This window comes from Trachypithecus francoisi, unplaced genomic scaffold, assembly GCF_009764315.1.
Source record: "Trachypithecus francoisi isolate TF-2019V2 unplaced genomic scaffold, Tfra_2.0 Contig01580, whole genome shotgun sequence".
NCBI classification, from domain to species: domain Eukaryota; kingdom Metazoa; phylum Chordata; class Mammalia; order Primates; family Cercopithecidae; genus Trachypithecus; species Trachypithecus francoisi.
In genome coordinates, this window is record NW_022681443.1 from 1,553,426 (window position 1) to 1,572,862 (window position 19,437).

General features: G+C 48.3%; 1 protein-coding gene across 1 annotated transcript in view; it reads right to left on the reverse strand.

The window, feature by feature from the left end:
• The window catches only part of FAM227A (family with sequence similarity 227 member A), an 80,146-nt gene that overhangs the window by 36,823 nt on the left and 23,886 nt on the right, over positions 1-19,437 (reverse strand). Inside the window, exons 7-12 of the mRNA XM_033189745.1 lie at positions 15,634-15,735; positions 15,040-15,144; positions 13,059-13,182; positions 10,329-10,436; positions 7,382-7,460; positions 1,828-1,836 (exon numbers count right to left, since the gene is read on the reverse strand). Of these exons, the coding sequence (XP_033045636.1) occupies positions 1,828-1,836; positions 7,382-7,460; positions 10,329-10,436; positions 13,059-13,182; positions 15,040-15,144; positions 15,634-15,735 (527 nt within the window). The remainder of the gene's footprint in view (positions 1-1,827; positions 1,837-7,381; positions 7,461-10,328; positions 10,437-13,058; positions 13,183-15,039; positions 15,145-15,633; positions 15,736-19,437) is intronic.

Genomic DNA, 19,437 nt, shown 5'->3' on the forward strand with positions numbered 1-19,437 from the left:
CACATTGTGACTGATTTCTCTGGTACCCATTTTACCGATACGAAAACTGAGGTTCAGGGAGATGAAATGACTCATCTAAGAGCTAGAATTCTTTTTTTTTTTTTTTTTTTTTTTTTTTTTTTTTGAGACGGAGTCTCGCTCTGTCGCCCAAGCTGGAGTGCAGTGGCCGGATCTCAGCTCACTGCAAGCTCCGCCTCCCGGGTTCACGCCATTCTCCTGCCTCAGCCTCCCGAGTAGCTGGGACTACAGGCGCCCGCCACCTCACCCGGCTAGTTTTTTTTTTTTGTACTTTTTAGTAGAGACGGGGTTTCACCGTGTTAGCCAGGATGGTCTCGATCTCCTGACCTCGTGATCCACCCGCCTCGGCCTCCCAAAGTGCTGGGATTACAGGCTTGAGCCACCGCGCCCGGCCTTTTTTTTTTTTTTGAGACAGGGTCTCGCTCTGCTGCCCAGGCTGGAGTGCAGTGGTGTGATCTCAGCTCACTGCAACCTCTGCCTCCTGGGTTCAAGCAATTCTCGTGCCTCAGTCCCCCAAGTAGCTGGGACCACAGGTGCATGGCACCACGCCCATCTACTTTTTGTGTTTTTAGTAGAGACAGGGTTTTACCATGTTGGCCAGGTTAAGAGCTAGGATTCTAATCCATGCCTAACTTGATAGTCTGGTCTCTCAGCTATATACTACTTCTCCAGGTTTAGGACCTGGGGAGCTAGGAAAGGGGACACAGAGTTGAGCCACTGTACAAAGAGAGGCAGAGGAGAAGATCCTGCCTGCTGCTCTTTTCATCTCTCTGGTGTTCTCTCCCCCTATCATTTTCTCCCTCAGATTCCATTTCCTAAAACTTTTCCAACTTTAAAAATATTTATTAAATGAACAATGACTCAGTCTCTAATAGGTAGGTGTCCTCATTTATAGCTGGGTCTCATAGCAGAAGTCAGCTCTGTGGTTAGATACTTTTTCATTTCCACTGTGCAAATCCCTAACACTTAAACAAGCGAAGGGCAGACAGCAGGTAAGAGACGGAAAGTAATTGCAACTCATTCCCCTGAATTGTGGACTCTCAGACAGACTATTGCCATTGAAAAGCATATTTTGAACACAGCCAGCTCTTTCATTGAGCAGATGGGAAAACGTGTCTGCTCTTGACGAGAGAGGCTCTATCCCCACCACAAAACCCAATTACTCCCTCTATCCTGGTTTGCCCACTAAAACTTCAGCTGTGCTCAAGGTTCCAGAGTTTCTGATTATTTCTATTTTGGGGGAAGTAAATGGAATCTCTTAACCAGGTTCCTGAAATAACTGTCAGAGAGTTTATGTATTTCAGTACAAAGAACACACGCTTGCTTCAAGCCGCTGTGACAGGCGGTACCCAAACACTGAATAATATTTTGGTGTTGGCCGGGCGCGGTGGCTCAAGCCTGTAATCCCAGCACTTTGGGAGGCCGAGACGGGCGGATCACGAGGTCAGGAGATCGAGACCATCCTGGCTAACACGGTGAAACCCCGTCTCTACTAAAAATACAAAAACTAGCCGGGCGACGTGGCGGGCGCCTGTAGTCCCAGCTACTTGGGAGGCTGAGGCAGAAGAATGGCGTAAACCCAAGAGGCGGAGCTTGCAGTGAGCTGAGATCCGGCCACTGCACTCCAGCCTGGGCGACAGAGCGAGACTCCGCCTCAAAAAAAAAAAAAAAAAAAAAAAAAAAAAAAAAATTTTGGTGTTGGTGTCTGAGTGCTGGCTGTGCCTCTGCAGTACCTGTGTCGTCTGCACTTTTTGGGAACTGATGTGTACAGAGTACCGTCACATGCTGAGCACAGGGCCAAAAGTTTACATAGATGACCTCATTCACAAAGTCCAGAAATATTTGTTAAGTGTCTTCTTTGTGTTAGGTCTGTTCTAGGAGGTAAAAGAGAGAGAACAGCAATAACTGTTGCCCAGGCTGGAGTGCAGTGGCACGATCTCAGATCACTACAACCTCAGCTCACTGCAACCTCTGCCCCCTGGTTCAAGCAATTCTCCTGCCTCAGCCTCCTCCGTAGCTGGGATTATAGGCATGCGCCACCACGCCCAACTAATTTATGTATTTTTAGTAGAGATGGGGTTTCACCATGTTGGCCAGACTGGTCTCAAACTCCTGACCTCAAGTGATCTGCCTGCCTAGGCCTCCCAAAGTGCTGGGATTACAGGTGTGAGCCACCGCACCCGGACAGAGTTTACCTCTAAGAGAGGGAGACAAACTCTAAACAACACATCAACCCAACAGGAAGGTAAGTACTGTGCCGAGAGTGAGACAGGTGATGGGAAGACAGTGGCTGGCCGTCAGGGACAGCTTCTCTAGGGCAATGACAGTGAACCTGGCATCTGAGGGACAAGGAGGAGCCAGCTTTCTCCTCTGGATCCCTGAGGAAGGCAGATTCCAGGCAAAGAGGACAGCGAGTGCAAAGGCCCAACCAGGCATAGACCTGGCACATCCAAGAGGCAGAAGGAAGTCCAGTGCCTGGTGCTGCGGGAGGGAATGGGTGCCAGGCGCCTGGAGTCAGGGGTCCTGATTCTGTACTGCACTGCAAGTCAGGTGAATGAGACTGGATTTTATTCCAAATGCAATGAAGAAGTTATTGGAGGTTTTAAGCAGGGAATGACCCCATCTGATGTATCCCTGTAAAAGGTTACTCTGGTCACTGTGTGGAGGCTGGGTTGGAGCTACGAGTAAAAGAAAGGAGCCCAGGTGGCAGCTGCTGCAGTCAGCCCAGCAAGAGAGAACATCGGGGGCTAGGAGTCAGGTGCTTTCCTCACCTGGCTAAGTCTCAGATCCTCCTGGTGTGGCTGAGAGGGCTGGTGGACAGACCAGTGCAAGTTCCGGGAGAGGCCAGGACGAAGGTGGGTCACTGGCGTGTGGGCGGTATTTGAAGCTACCAGACCAGATGAGGTGACCCAAGGAGAATATGTAGATATAGTAAGGAAGGGGGCTTGGGAAAGAGTAGACTGACAGGACAAGGAGCTGGCAGAGAAGATGGAGAGGGGTCAGCCAGTGAGGAAGGAAGACACTGTCAAAAGTCTAGCAACAAAGAAGCCAAGAGAACAAAGCGTCTCAAGAAGATGGGAGTGGCCAACCACACCAAACAGGTTAGAGGATTGACTCAGTCCAAGCCAGTGGGGTCCCCGCGCTGTTGCCAAGAGCAGCTGCAGTGGCTGCCGAGGGTAGGAACCTGACAGGAGTAGCCAGGCAGAGATGGGGTTACAGAGGCATCTTTCAAGAAGTTCTGGGCCCGGTGCGGTGGCTCACGCCTGTAATCCCAGCACTTTGGGAGGCCGAGGTGGGTGGATCGCCTGAGGTCAGGAGTTCGAGGCTAGCCTGGCCAACATGGTGAAACCCTGTCTCTACTAAAAATACAAAAAAAATTAGCCGGGCATGGTGGCACAAGCCTGTAATCCCAGCTACTCAGGAAGCTGAGGCAGGAGAATCGCTTGAAACCAGAAGGCGGAGGTTGCAGTGAGCCAAGATTGCACCACTGCACTCCAGCCTGGGCTATAAGAGTGAAACTCCGTCTCAAAAAAAAAGAAGTTCTGGAGTGAAAGGGAGCAGAAGATGGGGATGTGGAGTCGAGATAAGAGATGCTGAAAGCACCGCTGTTCAGTGACGGGAATGACCCCACAGAACGGGAGGAAATGAGGATGCAGGAAAGAGGGGCACTAAGGGCATCTCCTTGGGAAGCTGAGAGGGCCGAGGTTCAAAACACAGGTTGGGGACTGATCTGGGAGGGGAGCAGGACCTCTCCATGGGTACAGAGATGGCAGATGGCGAGGGTGCAGAGGAGGGCAGGATGTCTTGGTGGTGGGAAGGCACAGGCCTTCCTGCTGACTGCTCTTGATTTCTCAGTGAAGACCTTCCCTGGGTGGTGCTGGGGTGGAGGGCAGGTGGGGAAGGATGCCCTGCAGGGGAAGTGTTTCGAAGGTGGGAGAACCTGGGCATGCTAGGGCAGTACAGTGGTGCGGCCAGGCAGCGCTGAGTGCCCTTCTGAGCTATGGGGTCGCACAGTCTTCAGAATGTCTGCAAGAAGGCACCATGGTTGTTGTACCTATTTTATATCTGTAGAAACGAAGTCTTAGGGAAGTCAAATAACTTGCTTGAGGCCACACAGTTAGAATCTGAACCTGTGAGAACACACTTTTTTTTTTTTTTTGAGACAGAGTCTTGCTCTGTCGCCCAGGCTGGAGTGCAGGGGCGCGATCTCAGCTCACTGCAACCTCTGCCTCCTGGGTTAGAGCAATTCTCCTGCCTCAGCCTCCCCAGTAGCTAGGACTACAGGTATGTGCCACCACACCTGGCTAATTTTTGTATTTTTAGTAGAGATGGGGTTTCACCGTGCTAGCCAAGATGGTCTCGATCTCCTGACCTTGTGATCCGCCTCCCTCGGACTTCCAAAGTGCTGGGATTATAGGCGTGAGCTTCTGCACCCAGCCAGAGGAGGCTGTCTTAATAAATGTAGTCTCTAATGCCATTTATTAAGGAAGTATGTATTAGAAATAGGGCATTCAGGTACTAGAAGTGGGAATATTCTCCCAGGGTTTAAAGATTAGCGGGGAGGCTGGGCCTGGTGGCTCACACCTATAATTGAAGTGCTTCAGGAGGCTGAGGTGGGAAGACTACTTGAGCTAGAAGTTCAAGACCACCCACCTCTACTAAAAATTCATGGTGACATGTTCCAGCTACTCAGGAGGTTAAGGCAGTAGGATCACTTGAATCCAGGAGGTTGAGGCTGCAGTGAGCTATGATCACACCACAGCACTCTGGCCTGGGCAACAGAGTGAGACCTTGTCTCTAAAAGAATAAACCAATTAAAAAAAAAGATTGAGGGGGGAAACAGCCATGATCACAGTAATAACCAAATAATTACATGAGTGCTCTGAAGGAAAGGGACATTGGTCTGTATTACAAGGATCCTCATCCAGCCCAGAGGGGCAGAAAGCTGACCCTGAGGATGAGAGTGAAGGGGGTCAGAATCTGCCATCCCAAAATAGGCCACTTTGCATAAGAATTATTTTGAGCTGAAGGCAATTGAAAAACAGCAGATGCAGGAAACCTCTTTACAATTCCACTTTCCATCTAAAAGCAGAGCATAAATTTTCCTTTGTGAAGGTGTCCCTGCTTCCCATCTCCAGTACCAGGAAGAAGAGACAACTTATTGGCCGGGCGCGGTGGCTCAAGCCTGTAATCCCAGTACTTTGGGAGGCCGAGACGGGTGGATCACGAGGTCAGGAGATCGAGACCATCCTGGCTAACACGGTGAAACCCCGTCTCTACTAAAAAAATACAAAAAATTAGCCGGGCGAGATGGCGGGCGCCTGTAGTCCCAGCTACTCGGGAGGCTGAGGCGAGAGAATGGCGTACACCCGGGAGGCGGAGCTTGCAGTGAGCTGAGATCCGGCCACTGCACTCCAGCCTGGGCGACAGAGTGAGACTCCGTCTCAAAAAAAAAAAAAAAAAAAAAGAGACAACTTATCACTGGAGATAGCATCCTTGAATCTGCATATACAAACCTTATTGATATATATATAGAATCTTTATCTTCCATTAGTTTCTCCCATATATTTACCTTCCCACAATTTACCATCCTGAAAGCCCAAACCTCTTTTCCTTTGTCTTGTCACAGCTCCACAATTAACTGCTCTTTGTTAGGCTGGTATGTGAACTATCAGACCTAGCCACTTCCTTGAGGTTTTCACTTTTTTCCAATGAAGTCCTGTGTCATGTAAAGATATTAACATCAAATAAAATTTGAATGCCTTTTTCCTGTTAAACTGTCTGTCTTTTGTCAGTTTAACTTGTAGGGATCCATACACTTTGCCTAAGAGGGTAGATAAAAGGTTTTTTTCCCTCCCTACAAGAATCTGAACTGAGATGGAAGGATGACTATATATCTCTTAGACCAGGGGTTGGCAAACTTTTTCTGCAAAAAGCCACATGACAAATATTTGGCTTTCTAGGTCATAAAGTCTTTATTGCAAGTATTCAACTCTGCTGTTTCTGTGCAAAGGTAGTTGTAGACAATAGTAATGAATGGCCATGGCTGTGCACCAATAAAACTTTATTTTCAAAAACAGGCAGTGAAAGGTCTGATTCATAGTTTGCTAAACCCTGCCCTGGATTTTTTTTTTCCAGTTCTTCAGGAAAAAAAAAAAAAAAAAAAAAGCCTTTATTTGTGGCATTTGGTTAACTGCATGTTATCAATGTCTCTGGACTTGGGAGTTGGGAGGAAATGCTGACAGTGACAATGGCAGTGGTGATGGGAGCTTACCTGGGACAAGAAGAACAGGAGGTACAGAGGCCACATACAGGAAGGGAGTGTGGTATACAAGGAACTGAAAGAAGTCCCCCATGGCAGGACCCCTAAGAGCCCAGGAGGGTGGAGAAGGGGTTGAGCTAGGCTGTGCAAGTCAGTCTACTCTAAAGGCCAGAGGAAGCATTCTGGGGTGTGGAGGGTGTAGTTTTATCGGCTAGAAGTGGGACTTTTCTTTTTTTTTTTTTGAGACAGAGTCTTGCTCTTTCACCCAGGCTGGAGTGCAGTGGTGTGACCTCAGCTCTCTGCAACCTCTGCCTCCCGGGGTCAAGCAATTCTTGTGCCTCAGCCTCCTGAGTAGCTGGGACTACAGGTGTGTGCCACCAAGCCTGGCTAATTTTTGTATTCTTAGTAGAGACAGGGTTTCACCATGTGGACCAGGCTGGTCTTGGACTCCTGGCCTCAAGTGATCTGTCTGCCTCGGGCTCCCAAAGTATTGGGATTACAGGCGTGAGTCACTGCGCCTGGCCTGGAAGTAGGGTTTTTAGGGTCGGGGGATAGGATAGAGTCAGGTGGTGATGGGATGATGTACTTAGCTTTGCACTTTGAAAAGATGGCCCTAGAAGTATCTGAGAACCTGAGGGAGACCAGTTAGGTGCCTACTGCAGTAGTGATGGGAGCTCAAACTAGGTTGGTGGGAGTGGAAGAGTGAGAAACAGGTGGTTCTGGGAGGTATGTCAGAAGGAACATCAATAGGGCAGAGGAGAAAGTAGGTATCAGGGATGACTGCTAGGTTTCAGGTTTGCCATGAGGATTAGTGGAGAAAAAAATATGTAAAAGCATCTTGCACTGAAGCCTACACTGAAAACCTGGTTCCTTCCCTTTCACTGCTCGATCGCTGCATTTCTGTGAATGCCCCTTAGTGCGCCATTTACCCACGGGAGACCTGGAGGCCTCCCGGGGCCCCTCACTTAGAAGATGGGGTAGACCCGGGCAAGGGGTACAGAGATGTGCAACTAACAGGAGGCCACTGATGCTCCAGAAGAACCCAGGGTTTCTGAAGCTTATGGGACCCCAAGGGGTCCCGGTCTGTGCCTCCCCACTTACTGAGGGTGGCAGAATTTCCTGCTCTGGGCTGGCTTCTGGGAGAAGGCTCTCGTACCCGCAAACAAAGAAAACTCTCTCCCTATAGAAGGGGAAAAGCTGTTATTAGTTCCTCTTATCATGGGGCAATGAAGCTTGCAGCCCAGGAGCTTGAGACAGCCTCCTTTCTGGAGAGACTGACACCCAACAGACCTAGAGTCTCTCTGTTGACTCCACCTGCTGGGCAAGTTACCCAACCCTGATCCTGTTAGACTGTGAACAGTATCTCCCTCTAGGGCGAATGCACCAATTAAAGGAAATAATGTATGCACAGGACCGGGCGCGGTGGCTCACACCTGCAATCCCAGCACTTTGGGAGGCCGAGGTGGGCAGATCACGAAGTCAGGAGATCAAGACCATCCTGGCTAACACGGTGAAACCTCGTCTCTACTAAAAAAAAATACAAAAAATTAGCTGGGTGTGGTAGTGGGCTCCTGTAGTCCCAGCTACTCGGGAGGCTGAGGCAGGAGAATGGCGTGAACTCGGGAGGCAGAGCTTGCAGTGAGCCGAGATCGCGCCACTGCACTCCAGCCTGGGTGACAGAGCAAGACTCCGTCTCAAAAAAAAAAATAATAATAATAATGTATGCACAGCCCTGTGCATAGGGTAGACACTCAACCCACAGGAAAAAAAGGACTGGCTTCAGAAGAAAAACCAATTCGGAGCTCTGCAAAATTAAAATGCTTAAATGCTTAAGAAACAATCTATCAAATTCATAGCTGTTTAATTTAATATTCATTAAAGTGTCATTAAACTCAAGACAATTTATGGGTTAGGTTTTTCTTCACTTTGAAAAAACTCCTTGAGTTGGCCGGGCATGGTGGCTCACGCCTATAATCCCAGCACTTTGGGAGGCCAAGGTGGGCAGATCGCTTGAGCTCAGGAGTTTGAGACTAGCCTGGGCAACGTGGTGAAACCCTGTCTTACCCTGTATTTTTGTACTAAAAATACAAAAATTAGCTGGGTGTGGTGGCGCATGCCTGTAATCCCAGCTACTCAGGAGGCTGAGGCTCCAGAATCACTTGAACCAGAAGGCAGAGGTTGCAGTGAGCCGAGATCACGCCGCTGCACTCCAGCCTGGGTGACACAGAGAGACTCTGTCTAAAAAGGAAGGAAGGAAGGGAGGGAGGGAGGGAGGGAGGAAGGGAAGGAAAAGAAAAGAAGAGAAGAAGAAAAAAAAAAACTCCCTGAGTGTGCATGATGACTACTGGGAAATCATATCTATGAAGGGATCAAGAAATGGAAATGCTTAGAGAGCTAACAGGTAAAAGTGTTGGGAGGCTGAGGCAGGAGAATCATCTGAACCTGGGAGGCGGAGGTTGCAGTGAGCTGAGATCATGCCATTGCACTCCAGCCTGGGCGACAGAGCAAGGCTCTGTCTCAAAAAAAAACCCAAAAAGCGTCTGGCCCTGAGTAAGTGCCAGCTTATAATTTCCAGCTAGTAACCACCACTGTGCTCTGCTCCAAGGGTTTCAGGTATTCTCTTCCTTTGTGCCCTAAACCAGGGCTTCTCAAACTAGAACGTGCTTCTAGATCACTGGAAGTCCTCCTGATCAACTGCAGAGTCGGAGTCAGTAGATGTGGAGAGATACTGATGCTACAGGTCCTTGGACCAACACACCCTTCGACTCTCAGCTCAAACGCCACGTACTGACCTTCTCAGGACTGGACTGAATCCCTCCACTGCAGCGCCCAATCCCCTGCAGGACAATTGTGTGGCCTGAATTTCCCACTAGATCATAAGGAGGTGAGGCTGGAGGTGGAACTCTACTCCAGACCTAATTGAAGACTAGCTCCCTAAGACATGCCCACCAGGCGTCAAGTCAGTTTATCATTCCCTAGCAATGACCGGACCTGGAATTTACCACCCCTTTTTCCAGAAATTTCTGAATAACCTGCCCCTTAATTTGCCTGTAATTAAAAGTGGGTATAAATGAGCCTGCAGAACTGGCCCTGAGCTCTTGTTCTCAACACACTGCTTATGGGTTAGCCCTACTCTGCAGAAGCAGTCAGAGAGCTGCAATAGTCAAGGTGAGACACTTTGTTCTACCACCAGCTCATCCTTGAATTCCTTCCTGGGCAAAGCCATGAACCTTTCCAGGCAGAAGCCCCAATTCTGGGGCTCCTTGGCCCTGCAACAGAGGGACTGGGCTTGCCTCCACCACCGTGTTCCCAGTGCTGAGCAGAGTACCTGGCACCCAGAGCTCATTATGTGTCTGCTGAGTGAAACAGAAAAGCTGACCTTGGACAAGTCACTTCTCTGAGCTTTAGTTTTCTCATCTGTGAATTGGATTCAGTGTGTACTTCAGCAGGCTGTCGTGAGGATTAAATAAAACGGGCTGGCCAGGCACGGGGGCTCACGTCTCTAATCCCAGCACTTTGGGAGGCCGAGGCAGGTGGATCATTTGAGGTCAGGAGTTCATGACCAGCCCAGCCAACATAGGGAAACCCCATCTCTACTAAAAATACAAAAATTAGCTGGGCATGGTGATGGGCACCTATAATCCCAGCTACTCGGGAGGATGAGGCAGGAGAATTGCTTGAACCCGGGAGGCGGAGGTTGCAGTAAGCCAAGATCACGCCACTGCACTCCAGCCTGGGTGACAGAGTAAGACTCTATCTTGAAAAAAAAAAAAAAAGAGGCAGAGAGCTCATCACAGTGCCTTGCACACAGGTAGACACTCATCATCTGGCATCCACTATTCCAATACAAAAATTCCATCCCCTGCCTTCCAACAATTATGTTGTACACTACAGTCCACAAGCACGAAGAATTTTGGTGGCTAGTTTGGGGGTACCCAAGAGAGAACCTGACCAGAGGACAACAAGGCCAAGGCCTCTCCTCCCTCATTAGATAGTGGTTGGGTATGGCAGCGGCAAAGAAGGCGGGAGGCTGTAACTGCTAACTTACCCTTTATCAGTCTTCTTCTGTGTAACATTAATTCTTCTCTGCGGAATCGCTCTGGGTCTAGTTCTGAGTAGTTCCAGCTGTCATAGCTCTGTGGGCTAGGATAGGTGCCTAAGGGAGGAGTCAAGAGTGAGAATGGGGCTGGGCGTGGTGGATCACGGCCGTAATCCCAGAACTTTGAGAAGCCAAGGTGGGAGGTCGCTTGAGCACAGGAGACCAGCCTGGGCAACATAGTGGGACCCCGCCTCTATTTAAAAAGAAATTTTAAAAAGAGTGAGAATGGATGCTTCTGCAAAAGAGGACTGGGGAGCCCCTGCTGGTTCCTGGGAGGCTGGGCTTCCAGTGTTAGCCCTGCCCCATACCAGCCTTGTGGCCTTGGGTCAGTCACTTCCTCTCTAGAGGGCTTTGGCTTCTTCATCTGGAAAACGGGGATGATGACCTTGCCCTACCTGTCGGCTGGGTGTAAGGGTCAGAACACACAGGTGTGTGAGTCCCTGACATGCTTTGCAAATGTGAAGACATCATAGTTATTTGTTTTCCATGTCCCCTGTTCTGGCTAGACCACGAGTTCCCTGAGAACAGGGGTTGGGTATTCTTCATCTTTATACCTCCAGGGCTCTAGGTCTGGCACATAATAAATACAATAAGTGCTTAGTAAATGTTTGTTTAACGTGATCACACTTAGCTTAGTGCCAGAAATGGTTTCTCTCTATACATTTGACAGTGATGCTTCCAAGGATTACTTGAGACATTTGAGCCACTATGCAAAGCTGCTGGCTCCACTGGACAAAGTAGACAGGGGGTTTATTTATACAGGGGATAAACTGGGGTAAGGAGGTGCAGCCTTGGATGTTAAAGGGAATAGCAAGGTGGAACAGCAAGAAGAGAAGACAGTCAGAAAATGGGAGGTAGGGTAGCATAATGGTCAAAGACCCAGCTTTGGAGTGGCACAGCCCTGGAATGAACACTTGTTCAGTGGCTCACACCTGTAATCCCAGCACTTTGGGAGGCTGAGGCAGGTGGATCACCTGAGGTCAGGAGTTTGAGACCAGCCTGACTAACATGGTGAGACCCCATCTCTACTAAAAATACAAAAATTAGCCGGGCATGGTGGCGTGCACCTGTAATCCCATCTACTCGGGAGGCTAGGCTGGAGAATTACTTGATCCCTGGAGGCAGAGGCTGCAGTGAGCCGAGATCGTGCCATTGCACTCCAGCATGGGCAACAAGAGCGAAACTCCATTTCAAAAAAAAAAAAAAAAAGAAGATTAAATGGGTGTGCAGAAAAGAGTTAATACAGCAGGCCTGAGACTGCTATCCTCAGAAAGGCCTGCTTGCGAGGATGCCTTGGCTGGCCTCTGGGAACCTGGCTAGTAAACAGTTTATTCCACTGATATAAAACTCTCTCTAATGGAAGAAGAGCGGCTCGTTATGCCTATACTGTTGGTACAAACAATATGGCTTATGCTGAACACCTGCCTTCCTGGAATTGTGGTACGTGACAGACAGAGGTGTCTATGTGACTATCCCAATGAAAACTTTGAGCACTCCAGCTCTAATGGGCTTCCCTGGGCAGAAGCAACACACACATGTTGCTAGCTTTTCGTTGTAGGGGGATGAGTGGGTTCTGTATGACTCCTTATGGGAGGGAGAGGGCATAAGGAAGTCTGCATATGGATTCCTCCAAACTCTACCTTTTTCCCTTATAATCCAGCTCTATTTCCTTACTACATTATTGTAATAAATCATAGTGAGACTACACTTACATATGGAGACCTGTGAGTTCTTCTAGCAAATCTTCTAACGTGAGGGTGATCTTAGGAAGCCGCAACACAATAGGAGATGTGAAAAGTGCTTACTTAGCACAGCACCTAGTACACAGGAACCTTTCTATACATGGCAGCTTTTAATGAACTTAGAAAATGTCAAGGTTGAGATTGGGGAAGGGGACTGGGAGGTGGTTGATAAAGCAGGCATCAAGCTGGTCCTGTGTGTGCTGGAGGGAGGGACACATGATTGCCCAGTGCGGGGTCACATGGAGGCTGGGAGGGTGGGATGATCTAAACTCACATACTGCTTTTGGGTTCCTGAGTCCTGCATGCATCAGCCCACAGCACACGGTTAACTAACAGGGCCGTGCTGAACCTTTGCTATCTTGTTAGGATATGGCCCTTCACTCCCTGTAGATGTAGCTGAGCACAAAAAGGGGATGAAGGGCCGGGCGCTGTGGCTCATGCCTATAATCCCAGCACTTTGGGAGGCTGAGGCAGGTGGATCACAAGATCAGGAGCTTGAGACCAGTCTGACCAATATGGTGAAACCCCGTCTCTACTACAAATACAAAAATTAGCTAGGCGTGGTGGTGCATGCCTGTAATCCTGGCTACTCAGGAGGGTGAGGCAGGAGAATCACTTGAATCCGGGAGGCGGAGGTTGCAGTGAGCTGAGATCGCACCATTGCACTTCAGCCTGGGCGACAAAGAGAGACTCCATCTCAGACAAAAAAAAAAAAAAGGATTAGGAAGGGATGTCTCAGAACTGTTTTGAGGAAGCAGGAAAATTTGTATTCCTTGGGGCTCCAACCACATACATACTTTGCTCTCTTTAATGTTAAGGAGAGAAAAGAGAGAATGCCTTGATGAAGGGTGTCAAAGTAAACAATGACATACCTAGGTACCAGTGGAAAACATTTTTCCAGAATTGCTTTCCCCGGCGGAAAAAAGTCACCGCTCACCTGAAATCCACAGGCTCATTGTGTTACAGATGTCAGACTTGAATTCATGTGTGTTGAACCAGGACTGTGGGAAGCAGCAACAGAAGCTGGTATACATGGCTTTACTCAGAAGTGATGGCAGCCTCTGCGGAGCAGGCAGAGCTCAGGCAATGTTCTCAGCATTTCCACCCTGGCTTACGTGATTTGGGGATGAGGAAGGACTTTCTTTTTTTATATATAGTTTTTGTCGTTATTGTTTAGAGACAAGGTTCTCACTGTGTTGCCCAGGCTGGATTTGAACTCCTGGCTGAAGTGATCCTCTAATCCTGTTGCCTCAGCCTTCTGAGTAGCTGGGAATATAGGTGTGTACCACTGCACTTGGCCATACTCTTTAATCTACACAATCTAGGAAGTAAAATGGGGCTGGGCGCAGTGGCTCACGCCTGTAATCCCAACGCTTTGGGAGGCTGAGGCGGGTGGATCACCTAAGATCAGGAGTTCGAGACCAGCCTGGCCAACATGGTGAAACCTTGTCTCTACTAAAAATACAAAAAAAAAAAAAAAAAAATTAGCTGGGTGTGGTGGTGCATGCCTGTAATCCCAGTTACTTGGGAGGAGGCTGAGGCAGGAGAATCTCTTGAACCAAGAAGGCGGAGGTTGCAGTGAGCCCAGACTGTGCCATTGCACTCTAGCCTGGGAAACAGAGAGACTCTGTCTCAAAAAAAAAAAAAAAAAAAAGAATTAGCTAGGTGTGGTGGCGCCTGCCTGTAGTCCTAGCTACTCAGGAGGCTGAGGTAGGGGGGTAGTTCAAGCCCAGGAATTTGAGGCTACAGTGAGTTATGATTGCACCACGCTGGTAACAAAGCCAGACATTGTTTCTAGAGGAAAAAAAACAAAGGAAGTCCTTCCTCATCCCTAAATCATGTGAGTGTTCACTTGTATTTTCTTCCAGCAATCCTTTTAGTACATATATACATACATATATACTCATATAAAAAGTATATATGTATAGTCACATTTTAAATTTTCAAATTATATGCTTATTTAAATACTACAGAAAAATATAATATGGAAAGGGAGGCTGGGCACAGTGGCTCATGCCTGTAATCTCAGCACTTCGGGAAGCCGAGGCAGTGGATCACTTGAAATCAGGAGTTCGAGATCAGCCTGGCCAACATGGTGAAACCCTATCTCTACTAAAAACACAAAAATTAGCTGGGTATGGTGGTATGCATCTGTAATCCCAGCTATTCAGAAGGCTGAGGCAGGAGAATTGCTTGAACCCAGGAATTGGAAGTTGCAGTGAGTCGAGATCATGCTACTGCACTCCAGCCTGGGTGACAGAGTGAGACTCTGTCTCAAAATAAATAATAAAACGGAAAGAGAAAGTTTCTTTTTTTGTTTGAGACAGAGTCTTGCTCTGTCGCCCAGGCTGGAGTGCAGTGCCGCGATCTTGGTTCACTGCAACCTCCGCCTCCCGGGTTCACGTGAACCCTGCCTCAGCCTCCCGAGTAGCTGGCATTACAGGTGCCCGCCACCACTCCTGGCTAATTTTTGCAATTTAGAGACGGGGTTTTGCCATGTTGGCCAGGCTGGTCATGAACTCTTGACCTCAGGTAATCCTCAAGCCTTGGCCTTCCAAAGTGCTGGGATTACAGGCGTGAGCCACCGTGCCCAACGGGGAAAGTTTCTTATAACCTCACTTCCCAGTGATAAGCATTGCTAAGAGTTTGGTAAATACTTTTCAGGGTTTTTTTTCTATTCATAGGCATATATATATGTTGTATAAATTGCTTTTTCACTTAAATATATCATTGCATCTCCCAATCAGTATAAATAGCTCTACTGTATTTTTATAACTTCTGCATTGCAAGTCAGTGTATGGATTATCACGATTTAGTAATTACTCCCTTATGTAAAGAATGTTTAAGACATTCTCTTGGCATCAGAAATGAATAGAAACCTAATGTGACTTTTTTTCTAGATAGTGGCTGATGCTCACTTTTAAGAGCGCCTCTTCATAGTGGGACTTGGGTACAGGAAACAAAAGGAAGGCGTAGTGCTGGGCTATCCGGTCGAACAGATGATGCTGGAGCTCCTTGTTTGGCTGCCAGGAATAGAAATGAAAAAGGAATTACTAAAATCCCTTGCTGAAACAACTGAGGGCTGGGATTTTTAAGTCAGTATTGCTTTCATTTCAGCAATCTTATTCTCAAGATATTTGGCCTCGTTTGCTTTATGAAATAACGTGTTCATTTTTGGGGATGAGATTTACAAAGCACGTACACAGAGGCAGAGCGCTGTTGAAGACAGCACCGTAACGCTGGCCCAGAAGTCCTGAGGTCTACTCTCAACCCTGCCTGTGACAGCCGTGCAACCAGCTCCTAAAGCCTGGGGGAGCCGCAGGGCATTGCACAATGGCTGAAGCATAGGGTGTGTGGTTGAGGCATGGATGGGGAGGGGACCGGGTGACAGGTGAGGCTGTGGCGTGCTCCATGGGATCAGAAGGGCTTGTAGCCCATGTCAAAGAGGATGGAATTGGTTCTGTAGCAAAATGACTGAAGCAAGGCAGAGAAACAAGCAGATTTGTATTTACCTGGTACGTCTCATGAAATATCCACCAAAAGCTATCCAGCCAGATGGCTCTTGGAGAAGGAGAAGAGAGAAATTTCTCTAATTCTCTCCCTGAACAGAAACGCTTGAAAAAAAATAAAATTCACATCATTATTATTGTTGTTATTCTTTTTTAAAAAATCTATCTGGAGTCAATGTATTTTAGAGTGAACAGAAAAACCACCTAACCTGTCAGTGAGGCCCTATCCAGGTAATTTTACATACTCTCATTTAACTCCTATAATAGTCTTATGAGGCATACATTGTTATCTCGTAGATGAGGAAACCGAGGAGCAAAGTGGCAAGTGGCTGAGCCAGGATTGGAACCCACAACTCTAGACTCTGGACAGCTGCTCCACACACCAACTACCTCCAGCTCTCACCTCCTACACTCAGCCAACAGCAACTAATATCAACAAACCAGTTACTGGGTAAACATAAACCACAGAACTCTAAGATTCTGCTGAGTTAGCAGCAAGCATATGGAATTCTAAAGTTAAAATGGAGTCATTTGTGGGGTCAGAGCAGCAGTATGCAGCTTCCATTGTCATACAACTGGGTCTTCACCCTTGTCCTGGCTCCAAAGCTCCCACTGTAGTAATAACATGTACCACTGAGTGAATGCTTCCTGTATCTGCCCCAGGGCTAGCACCTCCTCCCACTTCTATTTTCCACAATCTATGTGGTAGGTAGTATAGTTATCCTGCTGTATAGAAGAGGAAAGTAAGGACTGAAAGGTCAGCATTCTTGCCTGAGCTCACATGGGCCAGGAGGTTCCAAAGCCAGTAGCCGGGTCCCAGACTCACACGGGTGCCTCTCCTTTACCATCTGGAGACAGCCTGTTCTCACCATCTCCGGGATGCAGAGGGAAAGACCCTGTGGCCTTCCCCTGCAGCCTCCACACGGGTAAGATCATCATGCATGGATACACGAGCCTCATCCACTCACAAGGAGCTCTCTGAGCCCTGCTCTCTGCTTTGCCTTTCTCACCTTTCCTCGTGTTTCTTCAGACTGGCGGTCTAGTGGAGTGATTAAGAGCACAGACTTGAGTGCCAGACTGCTTGGATTCAAATCCACCTCTTTCACGTATTGGCTGTGTGACTTTGAGTAAAGTTACTGAACCTCTCTGTGCTCCATTTCTTCACACAACACATGGAGATGGTCATGGTCCCCGCCTCAAGGACTGTTGTGGAGGTTTGATGAGTGGTTCCTATTATGTGCTTAGAACACTGCCAGGCATTCAGGAAACACTTGCAGGAGTATACTAGTTACTGATTGTTTATTCATTCACACTCCTCCCTCCTTTCAAAAAGAATTTCATGTCAGCTCTTCAAAAAAATATTTATTGAGCACCTACAGGTGCTCAGGATGATGCCATAGACTCCCTGCCCTCCAGGTGTTCACAGATGAAGAGACGTTTACAACAGTGTGATAGGAATCCTGGGACAAGGCATCCCAGGGGGATGTGGAGCCCTGAGAGGGCATCTCATCTGCGCTTCAGGTCTCGGGACAGTGTTACGAGTAAAAATAACTGGATGGCCAAATGCAGTGGTTCACGCCTGTAATCCCAACACTTTGGGAGGCCGAGGCGGGGGGGGATCACCTGAGGTCAGGAGTTCCAGACCAGTCTGGCCAACGTGGTGAAACCCTGTCTGTACTAAAAATACAAAAATTAGCCAGGCGTGGTGATGCGCATCTATAATCCCAGGCCCTTGAGAGGCTGAGGCAGGAGAATCTCTTGAACCTGGGAGGCGGAGGTTGCAGTGAGCCAAGATCGCACCACTCCACTCCTGCCTGGGCGATAGAGTGAGAGTCTGTCCCAACAAAAACAAAACAAAACAAAAACTGGATGATGCAGCCATAAAAAAAGAATGATATCGTGACCTTTGCAGCAACATGGATGGAGCTGGAGGCACTATCCTAAGTGATCTAACTCAGAAACAGAAAACCAAATACTGCATGTTCTCACAAGTGGGAGCTAAACACTGGGTATGCATGGACATAAAGATGGAAACAATAGACACGGAGGACTCTCAAAAGGGGGAGGATGATGAGGACGAGGACTGAAAAATAATTTGTCGGTACAATGTTCGCTATTTGGGAAATGGGTTCACCAGAAGCCCAATCCTCACCAGTGTGCAATATACTCATGTCACTCACATGCACTTGTGCCCTCTGAGTCAAAATAAAATACGATGTAAGAAAATAACTGCATGATGAAGGGAGAGCTGAGAGCTCCTCAGAGAGGAGGAAAGCATGTGCCCAGGCTGTGGAAGCACTTGACCCATGTGGGGTGCTCCAAGGGCTTTCTGTGCAGAGGAAGCAACGGGTGCAGGTGGTGAAGAAGCAGGCAGGAGCCAGGCTATGAGATGCCTGGTGCCAGGACTGGGAGCGGTTCTGAAACTGGACCAGGGGTTGAAAAGGCACTGGTGCTGAGACATTTTCAACAGGGTAGAACACTGTGACACTGGTATTCTAGAAAGATCCCTGGTGGCAGTGTACAAGATGCATCGGAGGGGATTAGAACTGCAAGGCAGACAGCAAGCTGGGCAAAAAGGCACAGTAACCCAGACAGGAAGCTGTGGGGCCTGAACTTGACAGTGGCCAGTGGGAAGGGGAAGAGACACAGGAAAGACAGTAGTTACATCTTCCTAAGAGTGCATAGAGGTAGAGATGAGGGTAAGAGAGGAGACTGGCTGATGCCCAAGTGGAAAGCTGTGTTTTCAACAAGATGGGGAGTCCTGGAGGAAAAGCAGAACGGATGGGTATGAGAGCCTGAGGGCCGCTGAGGCCAGAGGCAGAGGGATGGAGGGATATGGGAGTCTGGAGTACAGTGAAGGCCCTGGAGGAAGTGACACAATTCTGAAGCAGTGATTGGTCTCATATGGGAATATGATTGTTATGGTCTGAATATGTCCCCCAAAGTTCACATATTAGAAACTTAATCCCCAGTGCAACAGTGTTGGAAGTAGGGGACTAAGAAGAGGTGACTGGGTTAGAGGGCTCCACCCTCATGAATGGATGAATGTGGTTATCTGGAGGTGGGTCGGTTATAAAAGCAATTTCAGTCCTTTCGCCCTCTCTCTCTAGCCTCTCTCCCTTCCATCTTCTACCACAGGATAACACAGCACGAAGGCCCTCACCAGATGTGGCCCCTTGATCTTGAACCTCCAGAACTGAAAGAAATAAATCTCTGTTCTTTATAAATTACCAGCCTCGGATATTCTGTGATAGCAGCACAAAGAGAGTAAGACAATGACCCAGGTCCACCTGACCCCTAGGGTTTGTGCAGAGGGAGAAGACAGAGAGCAGAGGGAGGGGTCCCAAAGAACATGGGTGGTAAAGGAGCCTGGGAGACCAAGATAGTGCTGTTTGCATAGAGGGAGAATGACCCACCAAAACCAAAGGGGAAAGAATTTCAGAATGTAGGGAGTTGTCGTCTGGGTCAGTTCTACAGAGGTTATCTAATAACAGCAGAAACACAATCTTTAGATTTGATAAGGTGAAAGCTAATGATTGACTCAGGACACTTTCAGCAGTGGGTGAGGGTGGGTTGCAGCCGGATAAAGAGAGTGGAGATGAGAACATGAAGCCAGCATGTGTGGACAGCTCTTCTAAGAAGTCCCAGGCAAGGCCTGGTACAGAGCTGAGACGGCACTCCCAGATAGGGCAAGATGGGAAGGGCTTTTGTCTCTGTGGAGCTCAGGGTTGGTGGCAGCCCCCAGACTCTAAAGCAGAGGCAAAGTTGACTGCCAAGAGTGAGGGGAGGTAACAGAGGAGAGGATTT